At 46.4% G+C, this 19,891-nt stretch overlaps 1 protein-coding gene across 1 annotated transcript in view; it reads left to right on the top strand.

Moving 5' to 3' along the window:
• Positions 1-19,891, top strand: part of EIF3E (eukaryotic translation initiation factor 3 subunit E) — a 182,601-nt gene that overhangs the window by 39,699 nt on the left and 123,011 nt on the right. Inside the window, exon 5 of the mRNA XM_030218047.1 lies at positions 7,697-7,801. Coding sequence (XP_030073907.1) covers positions 7,697-7,801 — 105 coding nt within the window. The remainder of the gene's footprint in view (positions 1-7,696; positions 7,802-19,891) is intronic.

Genomic DNA, 19,891 nt, shown 5'->3' with positions numbered 1-19,891 from the left:
AGAAGCCTGCTCGAGCCTTTTCTTTGCATGACTCCATCCAAGAGCTTATTTTGGCTCAATGGGCTGACCCCGAGGGGCCTTTGAAAGTCACTAGGGCAATGGGGCAATTATACCCTCTAAGTGAGGAGCATTTGGCGTGCTTAGCAGTGCCTAAAGTGGATGCCCTAGTCATGGCTGTGACAAAGAAGACTACCCTCCCAGTCGAGGGAGGAGTCGCCCTGAAAGACATGCAAGACCGACGCCTGGAATCAGCGCTGAAACGGTCTTTGAAATTTCAGGCCTATCCTTACGGGCGTCTGCATGTAGCTGCTATGCTGCCCGAGCCTGCTTTGCTTGGTTACAACAGGCAGTGGAACAGCCTAGGGATGGAGCGGAGCTCCTTACTGAGGTGGCACCACGGATGGAGTCGGCCTTGTCTTTCTTGGCTGACGCCCTTTATGATCTTGTCAGAGCTTTGGCTAAACAGATGGCTGTGGCGGTGGTGGCTCGCCGACTTCTATGGCTATGGCATTGGGCGGCTGACGTGGCCTCTAAGTAAAGGTTGGTGAAGTTGCCCTTCCAAGGCCTTCTCCTATTTGGTGAGGAGGAGAAAATTGTGAAAGGCCTGGGGGATGCTAAACCCCAGCGCTTACCCGAGGATAGGCCGAGGCCTCTCTCCAAGGGTCAGGCGGTTCCCTCCTCTTACAGATCTCGCTTCCGTGAAGCTCGAAGGTACCGCCCGGGGCGTTCTGCTGTGTTCACTTCTCGTGCCCGCTTTCAGCAGAGGAACTCCTTTCGCTCGGACAAGCGTCCCGCAGCGACCAGCTCAAGGCCTGGAGTTCAAGGGCGACCCTCTCAATGATGGTGTGCCGGCCCTCTCCTCGATTCCTGCAATAGGAGGACAGCTTTCCCTCTTTCTCGAGGAATGGGTTAAGATTTCCTCAGATCAGTGGGTTTTGGACCTGATCAGAGATGGCTACAGAATAGAATTCAATGCCTCGGTGAGAGACGTGTTTGTGGAGTCCCGATGCAGTTCTGCCGTCAAACGGGCGGCGGTAGAGGAGTCCTTGCAAGGCTTGATTCACCTAGGGGCGGTGTCCCCGGTGCCTCCCGCCGATCACGGCTCTGGCCGTTCCTCCATTTACTTTGTGGTGCTGCGAAAAGGTGGGTCTTCTCGGCCCATCCTCGACTTAAAAGAAGTCACCAAGCCTCTAAGAGTGCGGCATTTTCACATGGAAGCCCTGCGCTCCGTCATTGCGGCGGTTCAGCCAGGAGAGTTTCTCACGTCTCTGGACGTGAAAGAAGCTTACTTGCACATTCCTGTTTGGCCCCTGCACCGAAGGTTTCTTCAGTTTGCGGTGATGGGAAAACATTTCCAGTTTCGGGCCTTGTCTTTTGGCCTCGCCTCAGCTCCCCAAACCTTTTCCAAGGTAATGGTGGTAGTAGCTGCTTTTCTCAGGCGAGAGGGTATTCGGGTTCAACCGTACCTAGACAACTGGCTCATCAGAGCGGACTCGACAGAGGAGAGTCATCAGGTAACAGCCAGAGTGGTCTCAGTACTTCAATCTCTGGGCTGGGTTGTCAATATAGCCAAAAGTCACCTGACCCCCTCTCAATCTCTAGAATATTTGGGGGTCCGGTTCGACACAGCTTCGGGGTTTATTTTTCTTCCCAAGCAAAGGCGGTGCAAGCTTCAGAACCAGGTCCGTCTGCTCCTGAGGATGCCTCACCCCCGCGCTTGGGACATTGTCCAGCTGTTAGGTTCGATGATGGCTACCTTGGAAGTGGTGCCCTGGGCGAGAGCGCACCTGAGACCTCTGCAGTGCTCCCTGCTTCAACGATGGTCTCCATTTTCTCAGGATTATCAGTGCAGACTCACGTGGCTCCCTGCAGCCCGGCTCAGTATGGAGTGGTGGCTCTTAGACAGCATGCTGCGGCGAGGAATGCCGCTAGCGCTCCCTGATTGGTGCCTGGTGGTAACAGATGCCAGCCTGAAGGGCTGGGGTGCACATTGCCGGGGAAGGCATGCCCAGGGTCTCTGGACACCCGAGGAGTCGGAGTGGTCCATCAATCGCTTGGAGTTGAAATCGATTTTCCAGGCTCTTCTGGCTTTTCACTCGACCCTGGAAAAATTGGCTGTCCAAGTTCTGTCAGACAACACGACAGCAGTGGCCTACATAAATCGACAAGGCGGCACTCAGTGCAGAGCACTGGCCGCGCAGATTTGCCACTGGGCTGAGCTACATCTGCAGTTTCTGTCAGCAGCTCACATTGCAGGTCAGAGCAACGTGCAAGCCAATTATCTAAGCAGGCATCAAATCGACCCATCTGAGTGGGAACTGGCAGACAAAGTGTTTCTTCAGATCTGTGCCAAGTGGGGGACGCCCGTAGCGGATCTTATGGCCTCAAGCGCAAATGCCAAAGTCTAGTGCTTTTACAGCAGACAGAGAGATCCTCGCTCGGCGGGGTTGGATGCCTTGGCTGAACCCTGGCCTCAGGGCCTCCTGTATGTGTTCCCTCCGTGGCCGTTGATAGGGCGAGTACTCCTGCGGATTTGGCTACATCAAGGAGAGGTGGTTCTCATTGGCCCAGGAGGCCATGGTATGCGGACCTCCGGTGGATGCTGGTAGAGGCTCCCCTTCCTTTGCCTCTGGTACCACCGCTTTGGTCTTACAGCATGGCTGTTGAGAGGGCGCAATTGAGAGACAAGGGTTATTCCAGTAAAGTCATTTCCACTTTCCTACAGGCCCGCAAGGGTTCCACTTCCTTGGCTTATGCCAGGATTTGGAGCCAGTTTGAGGCTTGGTGTGCTGCTAAAGCGATTACACCTATGCGGGCTTCTGTCTCGCTGATACTTGACTTTTTGTAGGATGGTTTACAAAAAGGCCTTGCCTCTAATTCCCTGCGTGTTCAAGTGGCAGCCTTAGCATGTTTTCGAGGGAAGGTCGCTGGCCTCTCCCTGGCTGCTTATCCGGATGTGGCACGGTTTCTTAGAGGGGTGCTTCGGCGCCATCATCCCGTGCGCGCTCCGTGTCCGGCCTGGAACCTTGGGTTAGTTTAAAAGGCCCTTCAGTGTTCGCCCTTCGAGCCATTAAGGCGAGCTTCAGAGAAGGATCTGACCTCTAAAGACGATCTTTTTGGTGGCCATTTCTTCGGTGAGACGGGTGTCTGAGCTCCAGGCGCTGTCCTGTCGAGACCCTTTTCTGCAATTCTCAGAGTCCGGAGTTATGGTACGTACGGTGGTTTCAGCGTTTTACCTAAACCAGCCTATTTTCCTGCCTTCCTTTTCTAGAGAGGAGTTTCCAGAAGCCTTTGGGCAATTGCACCTCCTAGATGTGCGAAGGGCTCTGTTGCAGTATCTGCACATGTCAAATGCCGTTTGGACCTCTGATCATCTTTTTGTTCGGTTATCAGGTCCGCGCAAAGGGTCTCCAGCGTCTAAAGCCACTATAGCCCGTTGGCTCAAGGAAGCTATTTTTTCAGCCTATCTGCTGTCTGGCCGGCCTCTGCCTGAAGCCTTCAAGGCACATTCCACTAGAGCGATTTCCTCTTCTTGGGTGAAACTGGAGCACTCTCTCTTCAAGAGATATGCAGTGCAGCGACATGGGCTTCTAAGCTCTCTTTTGCCCGACATTACAGGCTAGATGTGGCTGCCAGGAGAGACGCGCATTTTGGAGCACAAGTGCTAGCGCGAGATGTGGCTTGTTCCCACCTTACCTAGGGATTGCTTTGATACATCCTATTCGTAATGGATTCATCTGCTTGATGACAAGGAAGGGAAAATTAGGTTCTTACCTTGGTAATTTTCTTTCCTTTAGTCATAGCAGATGAATCCATGAGCCCTCCCTCAGTGGTTCATTATGTGATTGATGTTGTTTTATGTTCAGTTTTTCCTGCAGACATGTTCCCTTATTGGGAGAAGTTGGAAAACAGTCTTGAGAATTTCTGTTCTACTACAGGAGGTGGAGTTCGTCCCTCCTTTGTGTTGTTGCTCCTGTTCTGGGGCGTTCATCCGCTGTGAGGAAAGTTCATGTTATGCTACTTTGTGGTGTAACACTGCTTTGGAAGCTTCAAATACTGAAGAGGCAGATGGAGCTAGCTGGCCATGAGGCACTATGGTTTTTCAGTGCTCTCTATCTCCTCCTGCTGGTTGATGGACACAACCCATTCGTAATGGATTCATCTGCTATGACTAAAGGAAAGAAAATTACCAAGGTAAGAACCTAATTTTCCCATAAAATTGTTGGCTCCCTGTCATTCTGTAGTTGGAGATTATTTTGTGGCCTTGATAAAGTCCATTTTAAAACTTGTTTGCAAGGATCAAGTCTTTCCAACTACATTAAGATAGGTATATTGTGCCTTGTAAAACTGTTCAGACCATTAGATTTTGAAAAATGTATAAAAAATTAAATTCATAATATATTAAACTAGAGTTTGTTTCAGTGATCTATGCATCATACTCTATTCCTACTGTTGAAGAACAATTACTTTTTGAATATTTCTATAATAAGAAATCAAAAAATTCTCTTTATACATTTTGACTCGGTACTTGGTGGAAGCCCTTTTTGCAGCAATAACAGCCATGAATCATTCTAGATAAGTGTCTTCCAGCATTGGTCAGTGGGATGCTTTAAGTTTTTGCACATTCTTTTTGACAGAATACTTGAGCATTGACTGTGGATCGTATGCGGATTTCAGTCTTTTTGCCACAGATTTTCTGTTGTATACAGGCCTGGACTGTACAAGGGCATTGAAAGAGTGACCAAAACCACTTTTTTTTGTTTCAGTTGAAACTGAATCTGCAGCTGGAATTCACCACTCTGTTTTGGCTGAAATAAACTGGCTGCTACTTCCCTGAATCAGCGTTATTGCTTGGCCCAGCCCATCCCATCTCACCCACAAACAGGAGAAGCCCCCCCCCTCACCACCACCACCAACCTGGGCCTACCTTACAATAATTGCTGATGGTCTAGTGGCGTAGTTGGAGCAGGAGTGATCCCCAGTTGTTCCTGTCTGTCATCTCTGCTGTCAAAATGGCTGCCATGACCTCCAGTGGCAGTGTTGCGACTTTTGTAATCACACAATGTGGAAAAAATACAAAGGTCTAAGGACTTTTTCTTGGCACTATGGAGCCTCTTTGTTAAAATGTGGTACATTTATATAACTTAGGTCAGACATGCAAAAAAAACCCCAAAACATAATAATGCATGGTACTTTCAAAGCTTGTATGCTGGCATTCTCAGCATGGTCCCATGCAGTTACCACAGAAAAGTTCTTTAACGTGTGTACGTTTACTGCCTCCTCTTAAGTGTGCCCATGCTTACCTACGCAAGTGAAAGTGTAGTAACTAACTCACTCATTCTGCATCCATGACCCATCCAGTTTTCACCCCCTAACAAGCCTGCAGTGAACACAGAATGTTACAGGTTATTAGGAAAGGAACAGAGAACAGTATCATAATGTTTCTTTGTCACTCCATGGTACAACTGCACCTTGAATTTTGTGTGCAGTTCTGGTCACAACATCTCAGAGTGGAACTAGAAAAGGTACAGAGAAGGGTGACAAACGCAATAAAGGGAATGAAAGTATTTAAGTATGAGGAAAGGCTTAGAGGTTAGAGCATTTTGCCTTGAAGAGACAACTGAGGGGAGAAATGATAGAGGTCTCCAAAATCCTGAGTAGAATGGAAAGAGTAAATGGGGAGTGATTTTGTTTAGTTTTCAAAAAGTACAGACACTTGGGGACATATTATGAAGTTGTTTAGCCATAATAGGAAAAAATATTTTTTAATTTGACGCATAGTTATACTGTGGAATTCATTGCCAGAGGATTCGGTAAAAGCAGCTAGCATACGTGAGTTTTTAAAAGAGGTTTGGACAAATTCCTGGAGGTAAAGGCTATAAACTGATAAGGTAGACCTGGGGAAAGCCACTGCTTTTCCTTGGGGGGGATAAGTAGCATGGAATTTTGCTGTTTTGAGTTTCTTCCATATATGTGTGACTTAGCTCATGTTGGACAATAAAACAACACAAATTCGGGGTAGATAAACTTAGTTCCAACACAAGGGTACAGAAATTGAAGGGTACAGAAATTGAATGGGCATCTCTACTTTAGTCCGGGCTTGTGATTTGTAGGGAGCTTATTTCAGGAGGTACTTAAATTCTGTTTTGAACTCCCTGGGGTTTGATGGTGTGCTGGGGTTTGATGGTGTGTTTGGCAGCTAATGGTGAGCTCTGTTTATTGCATCTCATTACGCTTTAAAAAGGTGTTTTTTTTTTGTTTTTTTTTTACAGACAGTTGGCTATTAGTTCTTTTCTTTTCAAGGGGATGTGCCTTGACAAAGCCTTTAGGGCGAAACATGTTGGTGGACATATTCTTCCCCAAGCTGTTCTGGCTGCTTTATATAAAAGCTGGGTATTTAAATTTTTGAAGCAGATAAATTCTTTTAACATTGCTATAAATCTTTAAAATGTATCTATTGGTTGTAACCGATGAGGTGGTCTGAGCATAAATGATAGAGCTATAAAACACTGCAGCTCTGAGTGGCACCGCTGAGTGGAGTGGAATGGGTAAATGTAAATCGATTGTTTACTCTTTACTCCACTCCCCTCTCCTGGCTGTCTCTTCTCCAAACTGAAGAGCTCTAATCTCTCTTAAGCCTGTTCTCATATAGATGGAGTTCCATTCCTTTATTCACTTTGGTTGCCCCTCTTTGAACCTTTTCTAATTCCGCTATATCTTTTTTTGAGATGATGTGACCAGAGTTGCACACAGTACTGAAGGTGAGGCAGCACCATGGAGTGATATAGAGGCATTCTACTATTTCTTTGTGTTTTTTTATTCCTTTCCTAGTAATTATTATTACTGTTACCTTTTTTGACCTCCGCCACACACTAAACAAAGGATTTAAATGTATTGTCTACTAAGACACACAAATCTTTTTCTTGGGTGGAGACTCATAATGTGGAACTTAGAATCAAGTAGCTATGACTTGGATTATTCTTCCCAATATACATCACTTTGCACTTGTCCACATTAAATTTCATCTGCCATTGAATTTCCAGTCTTCCAATTACCTGAGGTACTCTTGCACTTTCTTTACTGCCTTAATGATTTCAAACTAAAGCCTAACATTGTTTCATGGTAATTTAAAAGAAAATAACGGCAGATTGTGGCCATTTATTTTTCTTAACCATATGGTTTGACCTACGTAATGAGCTAAAATGCATGGTAGTCCACGTGGGCTGGAAAGGAAGTATCACAAGGTTTATATTGGCATGCATGCTGTAGTTTGTCTACTTCTGATGTACTTCGAAGACATAAAGGGAATGGGACTTATATACTGCCTTCCTGTGGTTTTTTTTTCCAACTACATTCAAAGCGGTTTACATATTATATACAGGTACTTATTTGTACCTGGGGCAATGGAGGGTTAAGTGACTTGCCCAGAGTCACAAGGAGCTGCAGTGGGAATTGAACCCAGTTCCCCAGGATCAGAGTCCGCTGCACTAACCGAATTTCAGCTTTATGATCCTCTAAATTTTGATTTTATTGGCATAAACAGATATATGGATGCTATGTTAAAGCAGTCGGTTTACTGCTTATGTCGGTTATGTTGTATTACTTATGTTTTTAAAATACTGTTGCATTTATTGTAAGCTGTTATATAAAAAGTTATGATATAAACGGTTTCTTTAAAAATTTTATTTCTTGACAGTTCAGACAGGAGTACTTGGACACCCTGTATAGATATGCCAAATTCCAGTATGAGTGTGGTAATTATTCAGGAGCTGCCGAATACCTTTATTTTTTCAGAGTTCTGGTAAGTATTGAATTTATTATTTTAGTTTTTTATTTTATGTTGTGAAGGTTAGTAAGTGTAATAAAGAATTTGTAATCCATGGGTCATTTACTCAGAATGATCTAGTTCAGTGTTCTTCCCTATGGGATAATTGTGGTCCTTGGGGATGTAGATCAGAAAGTAAAGGAGAGAAAAGAAATAACAAATGGACAGGAGACCCTGGAAATAGTTAAGAGCGCAGACGGAGGGAAGCGCAACCAGAGACCGAAAGTAAAATAATTTTTCCCATCTTTGTCTGGGATTTTATTTTTCTAATCAGCTTGTTCCCAGTTTAGTCATTGAAAAATGTCATTTTGAGAATTTACATCTGCTGTCTTTATATTTTGCGCTGTAGAGGAAGAAATTCATTTCTTTCTATTTCTCTGGTGGTGCACTGTATGAGAGTCTGGCATCTTAGGGTTTTCATTAATTTCTTTGTCTATATTTAGTGTTTTAGCTTGTAGCCACTTATTCTGTATTTGAAGTGGGGTTGTCTGTGTTCCGATGGGGATGGAAGCCAACACACTTTAGTTGGTTGTGTGGCACAATGCAGGAATGTCTGTTGGCTTTCCTTCAGCCCTTTTGGACCCAAAATGGCCCTAACTTAAAAATTAGCAAAGAGTACTGATCTGGTTTCTGTGCATTACTGGGCCTTGTACTCAGTGATGACCTAAAGTGATCCATAGCAATGGGTATTGAATTAGATTCCATGCTTACTTATTCTGTCTTCTCATTGGCAACTAAAACCAGATTATGCATAGTGGTGGTGCTTCTTGTTAGTCTTAGGGTTCCTTTTACTGACGTGTAACACATGCTATTTACTGCCACTGTCAGTTACAGAAATAGGGGTGTGGTGGTAGTACACACTGTCATTAGTTCTTAAAAAAAAACAAGGGGGTGCTTAGTTGTGAAAATTATGTATCCGTTTGGGGGGTCCCATTTTTGGGAGGGGGGTCATGGGGGGGTGACTACTCTTTCGTGTGAAAATAAGTGTTTAAAATAAATTTTTTTTGTAATAATAAATATGCACGCTTCTCTGTTTAATTTTTCTCATTGCACTTTTTTTTCCCCCGTTGTACATAATGTTTGTAGCAATTTGATTTGTCTGAGCCAAGTGCAACAGTGTAACTAAATGAGCTGGCTGTCCACACCTCATTGACTTCTACTACTACTACTAACTGGCATTTCTAAAGCGCTACTAGGGTTACGCAGCGCTGTACAATTTAAACATAGAAGGACGGTCCCTGCTCAAAGAGCTTACAATCTAAAGACAAGAGAACAATCTAAGGACAAGTGAACAATCTAGAGGACGAGTGAACAGTTAATCTGATAGGGTGGATAGATTGGGGCTTCTCCTTTCTCCTTCATGTATATAGGGCAGGGGTTCTCAATCCAGTCCTCGGGACACTCACCTTGTCAGTCTGGTTTTCAGGGTGTCCTCAATAAATGTGAACGAGCTAGATTTGCATGCACTGCCTTCATTAAATACAAATTTATCTCGTGTGTATTCTTTGGATATCTTGAAATCCTGACTGGCTGGTTTGAGAACCCTGGTATAGGGAGAGTTGGTCCTCTTTGGGGGGGGGGGGGTTGTGTGCCTTTGACCCCCCCCCCCCCCCAAGGTTTAAAATGTGGAATAGACTAGTGAGGCTTTCCTTGCTTTTCTGACCCTTTAGCCAGGAGTCCTTGCCATGTCCATACCACCAGCTCCAAAGTGTTTGGTGTGCAATGCAATATGTTTGTTAATTTAGGTGTATCTTAAGCCTGAAAAGGTTGGAAGACACTTCCTTAAGCAGGTGAAAAAATGAGACATCCTATTGAGTTAGATGGGTCCAGGCCATTGCCTTCGTGGAAGTAAAACTAGGACTGGCTCAACCTCTGACATGAAGCCATCTGATGATCCTAGTAGGATGTGAACTATATTCTCTAAGGTTAAATATTATAGATGTTTAATTTTATTTTTAGCCAAAGGTTTCTGCTGTGTGGTGACCTCCCTTTCTACTTTGCCTTATAAACTTTCATTCTCCTCATAATTCATTGTGTATGTTTAATCTGCTTGATGAGAGAGAGAACTTGGGAAGTATAGTGTTTATTTATAGCATGGGAGTGGGCAAACATTTAGCCCGGCGGCCACGCTGGAGCCTATTCCTGAGTTGGCAGGATCTCCTCCCTCCAATTCCACATGCTTCAGGAAAGAAATACCTTCTAAATTTGTCTCTGCCTCTTCTTCCCTTGTGGTCCTGTTCCTCCACAGCAAGTCATGTCATCAGTCTGAGCTTGAATGTCTCTCTCTTATGACGTGTTGGTATCTGTATGCCATTAAAAGTGGACATTAAAGCTTAAACTGATTGTGCTGACTCCCTGTGTAGGAAGATGGCAGCAGAGGCCAGTAGAGGTAGCGCAGGCCACAGCTAAGTGTCCATGGGTCATGTAAGGTAATAAACTTTATGCTGGGCAGTGGGCCAAATTTTCAGCACCAGTGGGCTAGGTATAACTCTAGTTTGCCTGTCTCTCGTATAGCAGGTGGTTGAGTAGAATTTTGAAGTGTAAGGAGCTTTTAGAAAATGCATAAAGTAGAAAAAAGCTAATAAAATTCCATGCATCTTTGGTTGAAACCAGGTTTTACGTACTTCAACTTAAGGACCCTAATTTGCAGTTGCCGTGGCATAACATGGGACTTTACTGCTCAGTAGTTGCAAATTTAACATGGCACCTATTGGGGGTGTTCTCAATATTTCCATTGCATGTCGTGGAATAGCATTCACATTAATGCAGGATACTTGTTCCTGGTTAATGAAGCATTAAGTGGCTCTTATTTAAGAAGCAGTACTCTAGTTAACTCTTCAGTGCACAGTAAGTGCAGCATGTTAAGTGCCAAATACCTTCCATATTCACTATTGACCCATACCATGTCCCCTGATACAAAAGCACTTATGGGCTGATGATCAGAAGCAAACGTAGGCGCTAGAGGCTGTTAGCGCCATACTAGTGCCTACGTTTGCTACCTTCCCATGATCAGAGCCCCCAAGCGCGTGAAACAACGCACTCGTGGGCTTTGAACGCAACTAGCATGCAAATGCATGCAAAACAGGGCTCAGCGCAAGTAGCATGCAAATGCATGCTAAACCTATTCATCTCCAGTGATCAGCAACCAGTGTGCTAAACATTGGACCGCTGGCCATGGCAAACCCTACGCCAGCTTGGAGCTGGCGTTAGGGTTTGCAGACCATTGGGAGGAATTGTGAGCCCTATGTGCTAGCAGGCCCCCCATTCCCCCCTAATGCAGCAGCCCTCCCCCCCCCCCCCCCCCCCCCCCCCCGCCCGCAGGAGCATAACCCCAACCCGACACCCCTCTCCAGTGACATGGGGGCTGGAGTTCCGGTGGACCTCCAGCCCCCTAACCCCCCTGGCATCCCCTCACATGAGCGGAGCCTTGGTGGCCCAGTGGGCTGTGAGTCAATACAGAATAATGACGCTGTAATATCTTGGCTCAATAGCTATATTTACTTTTTTTCTTTTCTTTTTTTCTTTAGAAGAGAATCCCTCAGAAACCTGTTGGACTACCTCCTAGGTTTACAACGGATATAAAATATACCGTTGATTTGTTTCTATCATGGGGATATGTCTCTTCTTGTGATTATTTTGTGTGAAATGCAAATATAAAGTTTATATAGTTTTCAATTTCAACTGCTTACCTTTTATGAACTGGAAAAGCGCCTATATTGTGTATAGCAACACTTAACTTATGTCCTACGGTCCACCGTTTCACCGTTCCATGGCTTCTTCAGGGACTGATGTCGCTAACATTTCTGCTTTCCAGTTTTATCTAGAAAATAAAGTGCAGTCATAAAAATACATTCACTACCATTAAAAATATCTAGCTTTAAATCACCGGTTTACATACTTTCAGTCTTGAAATCTTCTGACAAAATGGCGCTTATACGTCACACGCCATGTTGGTACTATTTATAAAAAGCGTTGGCGCTTACGTTTCAATTAAGAAACAGCTGATCGCTATGTAATTTTGGCGCAAAATTCAACCTAAGTATTCACTGCTATCATTAATAAAAAACGTGCCACTCCATCTTATTGTTTAAACCTCTGGGTTCTAATGTTTTGAGTTTAAATGTCCACTGTGTTTCTTTCCTTTGAAGTAGCAATTTTCTATTGCCACCACGTGGATTCTTCTTTACCTTGTCGATAACGCAGCACTTCAGATCTTCAAACTTGTGCTTATATGCATACAGTGTTCTACTAAGGGTTCCTTTATGTTGCATCTTGCAATATTAGATCTATGTTCTAAAATTTTTACTTTTAGTACTCTAGTTGTCATTCCCACGTATAACTTATTGCATGGACATTTTATTACGTAGACAACATATTCTGTTCTGCAGTTGGAAAAATGTTTTAATAAATATTTATTACCATTTAGTTGATCTTCAAATTCCTTGGTTCTAGTGTTATTCTGCAGATTTGGCACATGCCACATTTGTAATGCCCTCTGATCTTATTGCTGTTATAAATAAGTACCAGCATGGCGTGTGACGTATAAGCGCCATTTTTGTCAGAAGATTTCAAGACTGAAAGTATGTAAACCGGTGATTTAAAGCTAGATATTTTTAATGGTAGTGAAGGTATTTTGACTGCACTTTATGTTCTAGATAAAAACTGGAAAGCAGAAATGTTAGCGTCATCAGTCCCTGAAGAAGCCATGGAACGGGTGAAACAGTGGACCGTAGGACATAAGTGTTGCTTTACACAATATAGGCGCTTTTCCAGTACATAAAGCTAAGCAGTTGAAATTGAAAACTGTATATAAAACTTCATATTTTGCATTTCACACAAAAAAAATCACAAGAAGAGACATATCCCCATGATAGAAACAAATCAACGGTATAATTTATATCCGTTGTGAACCTAGGACGTAGTCCAACAGGTTTCTGAGGGATTCTCTTCTAAAGAAAAAAAGAAAAGAAAAAAAGTAAATATAGCTATTGAGCCAAGATATTACAGTGTCATTATTCTGTATTGTATTTGTTTACCTTATCACGGACACTGTACACTGCAATTTGTCTTTGGCTGTGAGTCAATCCCCCCCCCCCCCCCGGTGGTCTTAGCGGCCCTTCCCCACCCCACTACCTTCGGTGGAGGAGGGAGGTGGCCTCCCTCCTTTTCCATCGGCGTCGCCTCAAAAATGGTGGCGCCCTACCTAGTGCATCCTGGGATGTGCTGGGTGGAGCTTCACACCATATGGTAGGGGTGGGGAAGGGCCGCTAAGACCACCAGGGGTGGGGTGGGGATTAACTCACGGCTCACTGGGCCACCAGGTCTCCATTCTTGTGAGGGGATGCCAGGGGGAGTTAAGGGGACTGGAGACTCACCGGATCTCTAGTCCCTCCCAAACTTGTGTCGGGGGGGGGGGGGGGTCAGGGGGACTGGAGGTCTACCAGCCTTCCAGCCCCCCCCCCATGTTGCTTGACTCAGGGTGTGGGTACTTGGGGGCCTAGTGGTCCCATGGACCTCCAAGCCCCTGTGTTTGAGAGGTCTAGGCTTGAATGAATAGCATGCTTAAATTTGAGTAGTATTATCTCTGATCATAGGGGCGGGTAAAGCCCCATGCTGTTCCAGTGCTATTTTATGAGCGCTGTTTGGGACAGCGTGGGGCTTTCGATCATCTGCTCATTAATGTGCGGTTTACCACACAGTAACTGCTAAATTACCTCAAAGCCCAGCTATGTGCTAACAGTTACCGCATGTTAAGTGCTCAACACGGTTTACTAAAAGGGCCCCTTAATTTGCTAGAATGATTTTATTTTTATAGTGTTTAAAATATAGCTTTTTTGGGACATTTTACAAAATGACACCTTTTGTTTATATTGATGTTTGTAACTCTTGATCTTGCATGCACACAACTATCATGGTGAAAGTCACGTAGGTAAATTGAGGGTAATCTCTTATGTGTGCTGAGCTTGCAACTTATCTGAGAGTCATGTGTTTCCCTTGAATATATGGAGGGTTTAAGAGTAAAGTGCATTTTACTTGGGGAAATATAAATAGTTTAAATCAAGAGTGTAAAACCAGACCCATGGTTACATTACAAGTACATGAAAGGATCTGGTTATTCATATCATTTGTTTAGTGCTTGGACGTGAATTTTGAGAATGAAGGTTTGGTGTCTTGTTCAAGTCTTAGCACAGTAAATTTATTGTTGCTGGCCAGTGAATGAATGTCCCATTTTGCTAACAAATGGGAACTTAAGTTCTCCTAGGACAAGCAGGTTGCTTGTTCTCACAAGTGGGTCGACGTCCTGCATCGGCCCAGGAAGCGGCAAAAGTTTTCCAGCAAAAATATAAAACTTTGCCAGAGTCTTCTGGCCGCGCGAGTAGTGCGTACGACCGCACCGCACCGCACATACGCGGACAACTTCCCGCCCGTCGCAAGCGTGCCTCCTCAGTTCTTTTTGTCCGGACAAGGTGACAGCGTTTTTTTTCGGCTCTCCTTGTTTTTTTCGCCCAGGAACAAGAGTCTGACGACTTTTTTTCTTTATTTTTTCTATGTCTTTTAAATTTTTGTTATTCCCGTAGTTTCCTTTTAGTTTTTTTTTTTTTGCCTATTATTAAGTTTACTTTCTTTTCGACGTGGCTGGGTTTTCCCCTTTTTGTATCCTTCACTTTTTTGAAACAATCGCATCGTTTGATTTTGCCAAAGCCGATTTTCCTTCCATGTCATCAAAGGACACCCATTGGCTTCAAATGTACTCTATGCAACCGGACCATCTCGGGTACCGATACCCACCCCTGGTGTATCCAGTGCCTTGGGCCCGACCATACCCCAGCTGCTTGTAGTCTGTGTCTTCGTATGAAGAAACGGACTCAAGCATCTCGAGAAGCCCAGCGAGAAAAGCTTTTTGGTGCTCGGTCCGGTCCCTTGACGTCGACAATGACATCAGTACCGAGGTCATCGGAGTCGACATTGAGAGGAGCATCGATGTCTGAAGGAGAGGTAATGGCTGCCCCGAGACCACCACATGCTGGGAGCAGTGAGGCGTTGAGTGGGTCTCCACCTGCCTCGAGGCCTCCTGTTATGCAGGCCCCCTGGGATCGACCTTTGTCGGACCCGGCCCCGAGGAGACGCGAGGATTCCATGTTCTCATCGGTACCGAGGAGTCTCGATGACGGGCGTCGAGTGAAGGCTAAGAAGCACCGCCATCGTTCTCCTTCGACACACGGTGCCGGGAGCTCCAGGGCGTTGAGAGAGTCGGCACCCGAGAAGTGTCGGCGTCGAGAGGACCACTCTCCCTCTATACAGGAGGTGCTGATGCGTCGATCTCGTGGCAGCCCAATACCTCCTCCTGAGCCTCGACAGATTCTGCCACTGGCTGCTCCACCGACCCCACAGTCTTTTCCAATGGTGGCTCTCGACGAATGCATTTGGGCCCTGCTTCCAGAGGGATTGCTGCGCCAGTCTGCTTCGGTGTCGGGGGTGCTTGCGCCTTCCACGCTGCCGACTGCAGTGGCATCTGGCCCTTCTCCTGCGGAGAGGTCCCCAGCCGACGTCGGCTGCCACCCGGGTTGAGTCCTCTTCGACGTCGGTGGAGGAAGCTCACTGCAGTCTATGCAGGCGTCGACTTCTGGACATCGCCATCGAGGACATTGTTCCTCGATGTCGAGGCAGGCTCAGTCTCAGAGTGCCCTGAGGGAGGTCTTATCTGATACTGAAGAGGAGCGTTCGTAGGAGTCAGAGAAAGACCCCAGGTACTTTTCTTCTGACGAGTCCTTTGGGATTTCTTCTGAACCTTTCCCTCCACCAGAAAGGAGACTATCTCCACAGAGGTCTGTCCTTTACATCTTTTGTCCAGGAAATGGCTACAGCTATTCCTTTCCCTATGGAGGTTGAGATGAGCCCAGGGCTGAGATGCTCGAGGTCCTGGATTATCCTTCTCCATGTAGAGAGGCTGTGACTGCTCCTCTACATACGGTACTGAAGGAAGTCCTTATGCGGAACTGGTCGTTCCCTCTGTCTGGCCCCGTGATCCCGAAGAAAACTGAATCCCAGTATCGGATCCACGGTGAACCTGGATTGATGAGGTCTCAGTTACCCCACAGTTCCATGGTGGTGGACTCTGCCCTCAAGAGAGCCAAGAGTACTCGAGACTATGCCACCTACCCTCCTCTCTTCCTTCCCGTTCACATTAATTGATTTAATTTGCTTACTTTATTTATTTTTTTTTGACTATTAGATTGTAAGCTCTTTGAGCAGGGACTGTCTTTCTTCTATGTTTGTGCAGCGCTGCGTATGCCTTGTAGCGCTATAGAAATGCTAATAGTAGTAGTAGTAGTAGCCTCGGCGCCCCCAGGCAGAGAAGCTAGGACTCTTGATTCTTTTGGGAGGAAAACGTATCAGGCCGCTAAGCTTGCTGCCAAAATTCAATCTTACCAGCTCTTCATGAGCATCCACTTGCGGAACTCGGTGAGGCAACTGTCCAACTTGGTTGATGCCTCCCTCTGGAGCAGGTCGAGCCTTTCGCCAGGTGGTCAGGCAGCAAAAGGCGTGTCAAATTTCTGGCCCAAGGGGGTACGTTCGACACTTTTGATGTAGCATCCAGGATCGCTGCCCCAGTTATAGTGATGCGCAGAGTCTCATGGCTGCGTGTCTCTGACCTGTATCATTCAGTCCATCAACGGATGGCGTATGTTCCTTGCGGGGGATAACCTTTTTGGTGAGAAAGTAGAGGATCGAGTTGACGCAGATCAGAAGCACAATGATGCTATGGATTCTCTCTCCCGGCGTGCGTTTTCTGCTACTACCTCCTCCTCTAGGAGGTTTTTTAGAGGGAAGAGGAATGCTCCCTAGTCCTATCCTAGGGCTAGGTACACTCCTGCCTCTCAGCAGCCTGCCCAGGCTCAGTCTCAGCACTCTCGTCAACAGCGTGTGCCTAAGGCCACTGCGGCTCCCCAGCAAAAGCAAGGGATGGGCTTTTGACTGGCTCCAGTTCAGCATAGCCTCAGTAAACGTGTCCGTACCGGACGACTTGCCGGTTGGGGGGAGTGTAATGTTTTTTTCACCAAAGGTGGCCTCTTATAACTTCCGACCGTGGGTTTCTTCAGATTGTCCGGTTAGGATATACCCTCGATCTGGAATCCAAGGCTCTAAATTGCCCACCTTGAGCTCAGTCCTACAGCTCCCAGCACAAGCAGGTACTTGCAGAGGAACTCTCCACACTTTTACAGGCCGAAGTGGTCGAACCCATTCCACCAGGGAAGAAGGGCTGGGATTCTATTCCAGGTACTTCCTTGTGCAAAAGAAAACGGGGGGGGGGGGGGGGGGGGGGCGGCGGCGGCGGCGTCCCATCCTAGACCTAAGGGCCCTGAACAAATTTCTTATCCGAGAGAAGTTCAGGATGGTTTCCTTAGGCACCCTTCTTTCCATGATTCAGGAAAATGGTTGGCTATGCTCTCAGGACTTAAAGGATGCTTACACACACATCTGGATACTTCCAGCTCACAGGAAGTATCTTCGATTTCGGCTGGGAACAGAGCACTTTCAGTACCGTGTACTGCCCTTTGGTCTGGCTTCTTGCAGTTGTCGCAGCATCGCTGCGCAGACTGGGAGTGCGTGTGTTCCCTAATCTCGACGATTGGGTGGTGAAAAGCACCTCGGAGGCAGGTGCTATACAGTCCATGCGAATGACTATTCAAGTGCTAGAGCTACTGGGGTTTGTCATAAATTATCCCAAGTCTCATCTTACCCCAGTTCAAAAATTGGAATTCATTGGAGCTCTGCTGAAACACTCAGCTTGAGCTTATCTCCCCAAGGCAAGGGCGGACAACCTTCTGTCCCTGGTGTTCATGGTTCGAGCGTCTCAGCAGGTCACAGCTCGGCAGATGATACTTCTGGGGCACATGGCCTCCACAGTTCATGTAACGCCCATGGCTCGTCTACGTAAGAAGATCAGCTCAATGGACCCTAGCTTCCAGTGGTTTCAAGGTTGCTGGGGATCTAGAGGATGTAATCCAACTGTCCACCGACTTTCACAGTTCTCTTTAGTGGTGGACGATTTGATCCAGTTTGACCATGGGGCGAACCATTCCAAGTTCCTCAGGCCACGAAAAGTCTGACGACGGATGCATCCCTCCTGGGGTGGGGAGCTCATGTAGATGGGCTCCACACTCAGGGAGCCTGGTCCTTTCAGGAAAAAGTCTATAGATCAACCTCCTGGAATTTAAGAAGCGACGTGGAACGCTCTAAAGGCTTTCACAGAGTGGCTGTCCAACCGAGTAATCTTAATTCAGACAGGCAAGTCAGGTTGCTATGTTTTACAACCAACAAGCAGGGGGGCACTGGATCTCTCCCTCGTGTCAGGAAGCTGTCCACATGTGGCTTTGGGCTCGCCGTCCGGCATGTTTCTCCAAGCCACTTATCTTGCAGGGTAAACAGTCTGGCCGACAGATTGAGCAGGATAATGCAACCTCACTGAACATGGGTGTAGTCCGCAAGATTTTCCGAGCATGGGGCACCTCCTTGGTGGATATTTTGCCACTCACATCAATCACAAGGTCCCTCAGTTCTGTTCCAGGCTTCAGGCCCATGACAGACTAGCATCAGATGCCTTTCTCTTACATTGGGGGTCAGGCCCTTCTGTATTCGTATCCTCCCATACCTCTAGTAGGGAAGACTTTGCTGAAAACTCAGCAAGTCTGTGGAACCATGATCCTGATTGCACCCTTCTGGCCACGTCAGATTTGGTTCCCTCTTCTTCTGGAGTTGTCCTCCGAAGAACAGTGGAGATTGGAGTGTTTTCCAACCCTCATCACTCAGAACGAGGGGTCACTTCTACATTCCCAACCTCCAGCTCTGGCTCTCCCGGCCTGGATGTTGAGAGCTTAGAATTCGCCTCCTTGGTCTTTCAGAGGGTGTCTCCCAAGTCTTGATTCCACGAAGAGGTGTTACTCTTTCAAATGGAGGGGGTTTGCCGTGTGGTGTGACAGCTAGGCTCTAGATCCTCTTTCCTGGTCCTACACAGACCCTGCTTGAATACCTTCTACACTTGTCAGAGTTTGGTCTCAACACCAACTCCGTAAGAGTTCACCTTAGTGCGATTACTGCTTTATATCGGCGTGTAGAGGGTAAGCCTATCTCTGGACGGCCTTTAGTTGTTCGCTTCATGAGTGGTTTGCTTTTCGCAAAGCCCCCAGTCAAACCTCCACAGTGTCATGGGATCTCAATGTTGTTTTCACCCAGCTGATAACTCATTTTGAGCCACTGAATTCCTGCCTTTTGAAGTACTTGACCTGGAAGGTCGTTTTCTTGGTGGCTGTTACTTCAGCTCGTAGGGTCAGTGAGCTTCAGGCCTTGGTAGTTCATGCACCTTATATCAAGTTTCGGCATAACCAAGTAGTCCTTCGCACTCACCCTAAGTTCCTGCCAAAGGTGGTGTCAGTGTTCCATCTGAACCAATCAATTGTCTTGCCAACATTTTTTTTCCATCCTCATACCCGCCCTGGCGAAGCAGTTGCATACCTTGGACTGCAAGAGGAGCGTTGGCCTTTTACGTGGAGCAGACAAAGCCCTTCAGACAATCCGCCCAGTTGTTTGTTTCTTTCGACCACAACAGGAGGGGAGTTGCCATCGGAAAACGCACAATCTCAAATTGGCTAGCAGATTGCATTTCCTTCACTTATGCCCAAACTGGACTGACTCTAGGGGGCATGTCACAGCTCATGCTGTTAGAGCCATGGCTGCATCAGTGGCGCACTTAAAGTCATCCTCCATTGAGGAGATTTGCAAGGCTGCAATGTGGTCATCAGTCCACACATTCACGTCTCACTACTGCCTTCAGCAGGATACCGATGTGATAGTGTTTGGGCAGTCAGTGCTGCAGAATCTGTTGGGGTTTAGAATCCAATTCCAGCCCCCTAGATCCATTTTGTTCTGTTCCAGGCTGCGCAATCAGTTAGTTCTTGATGTTTGAGGTCAATCTATGTTATGTCCTCCCCATTGCGAGGCCCAGTTGACCAATGTTCATTGTTTTGAGTGAGCCTGGATGCTAGGATACCCTACATGTGAGAACAA

Source organism: Microcaecilia unicolor, chromosome 1 (genome assembly GCF_901765095.1).
Source record: "Microcaecilia unicolor chromosome 1, aMicUni1.1, whole genome shotgun sequence".
NCBI lineage: Eukaryota > Metazoa > Chordata > Amphibia > Gymnophiona > Siphonopidae > Microcaecilia > Microcaecilia unicolor.
Note: the sequence above shows the minus strand (reverse complement) of the source record. Positions and strands in the feature narration are given on the sequence as shown.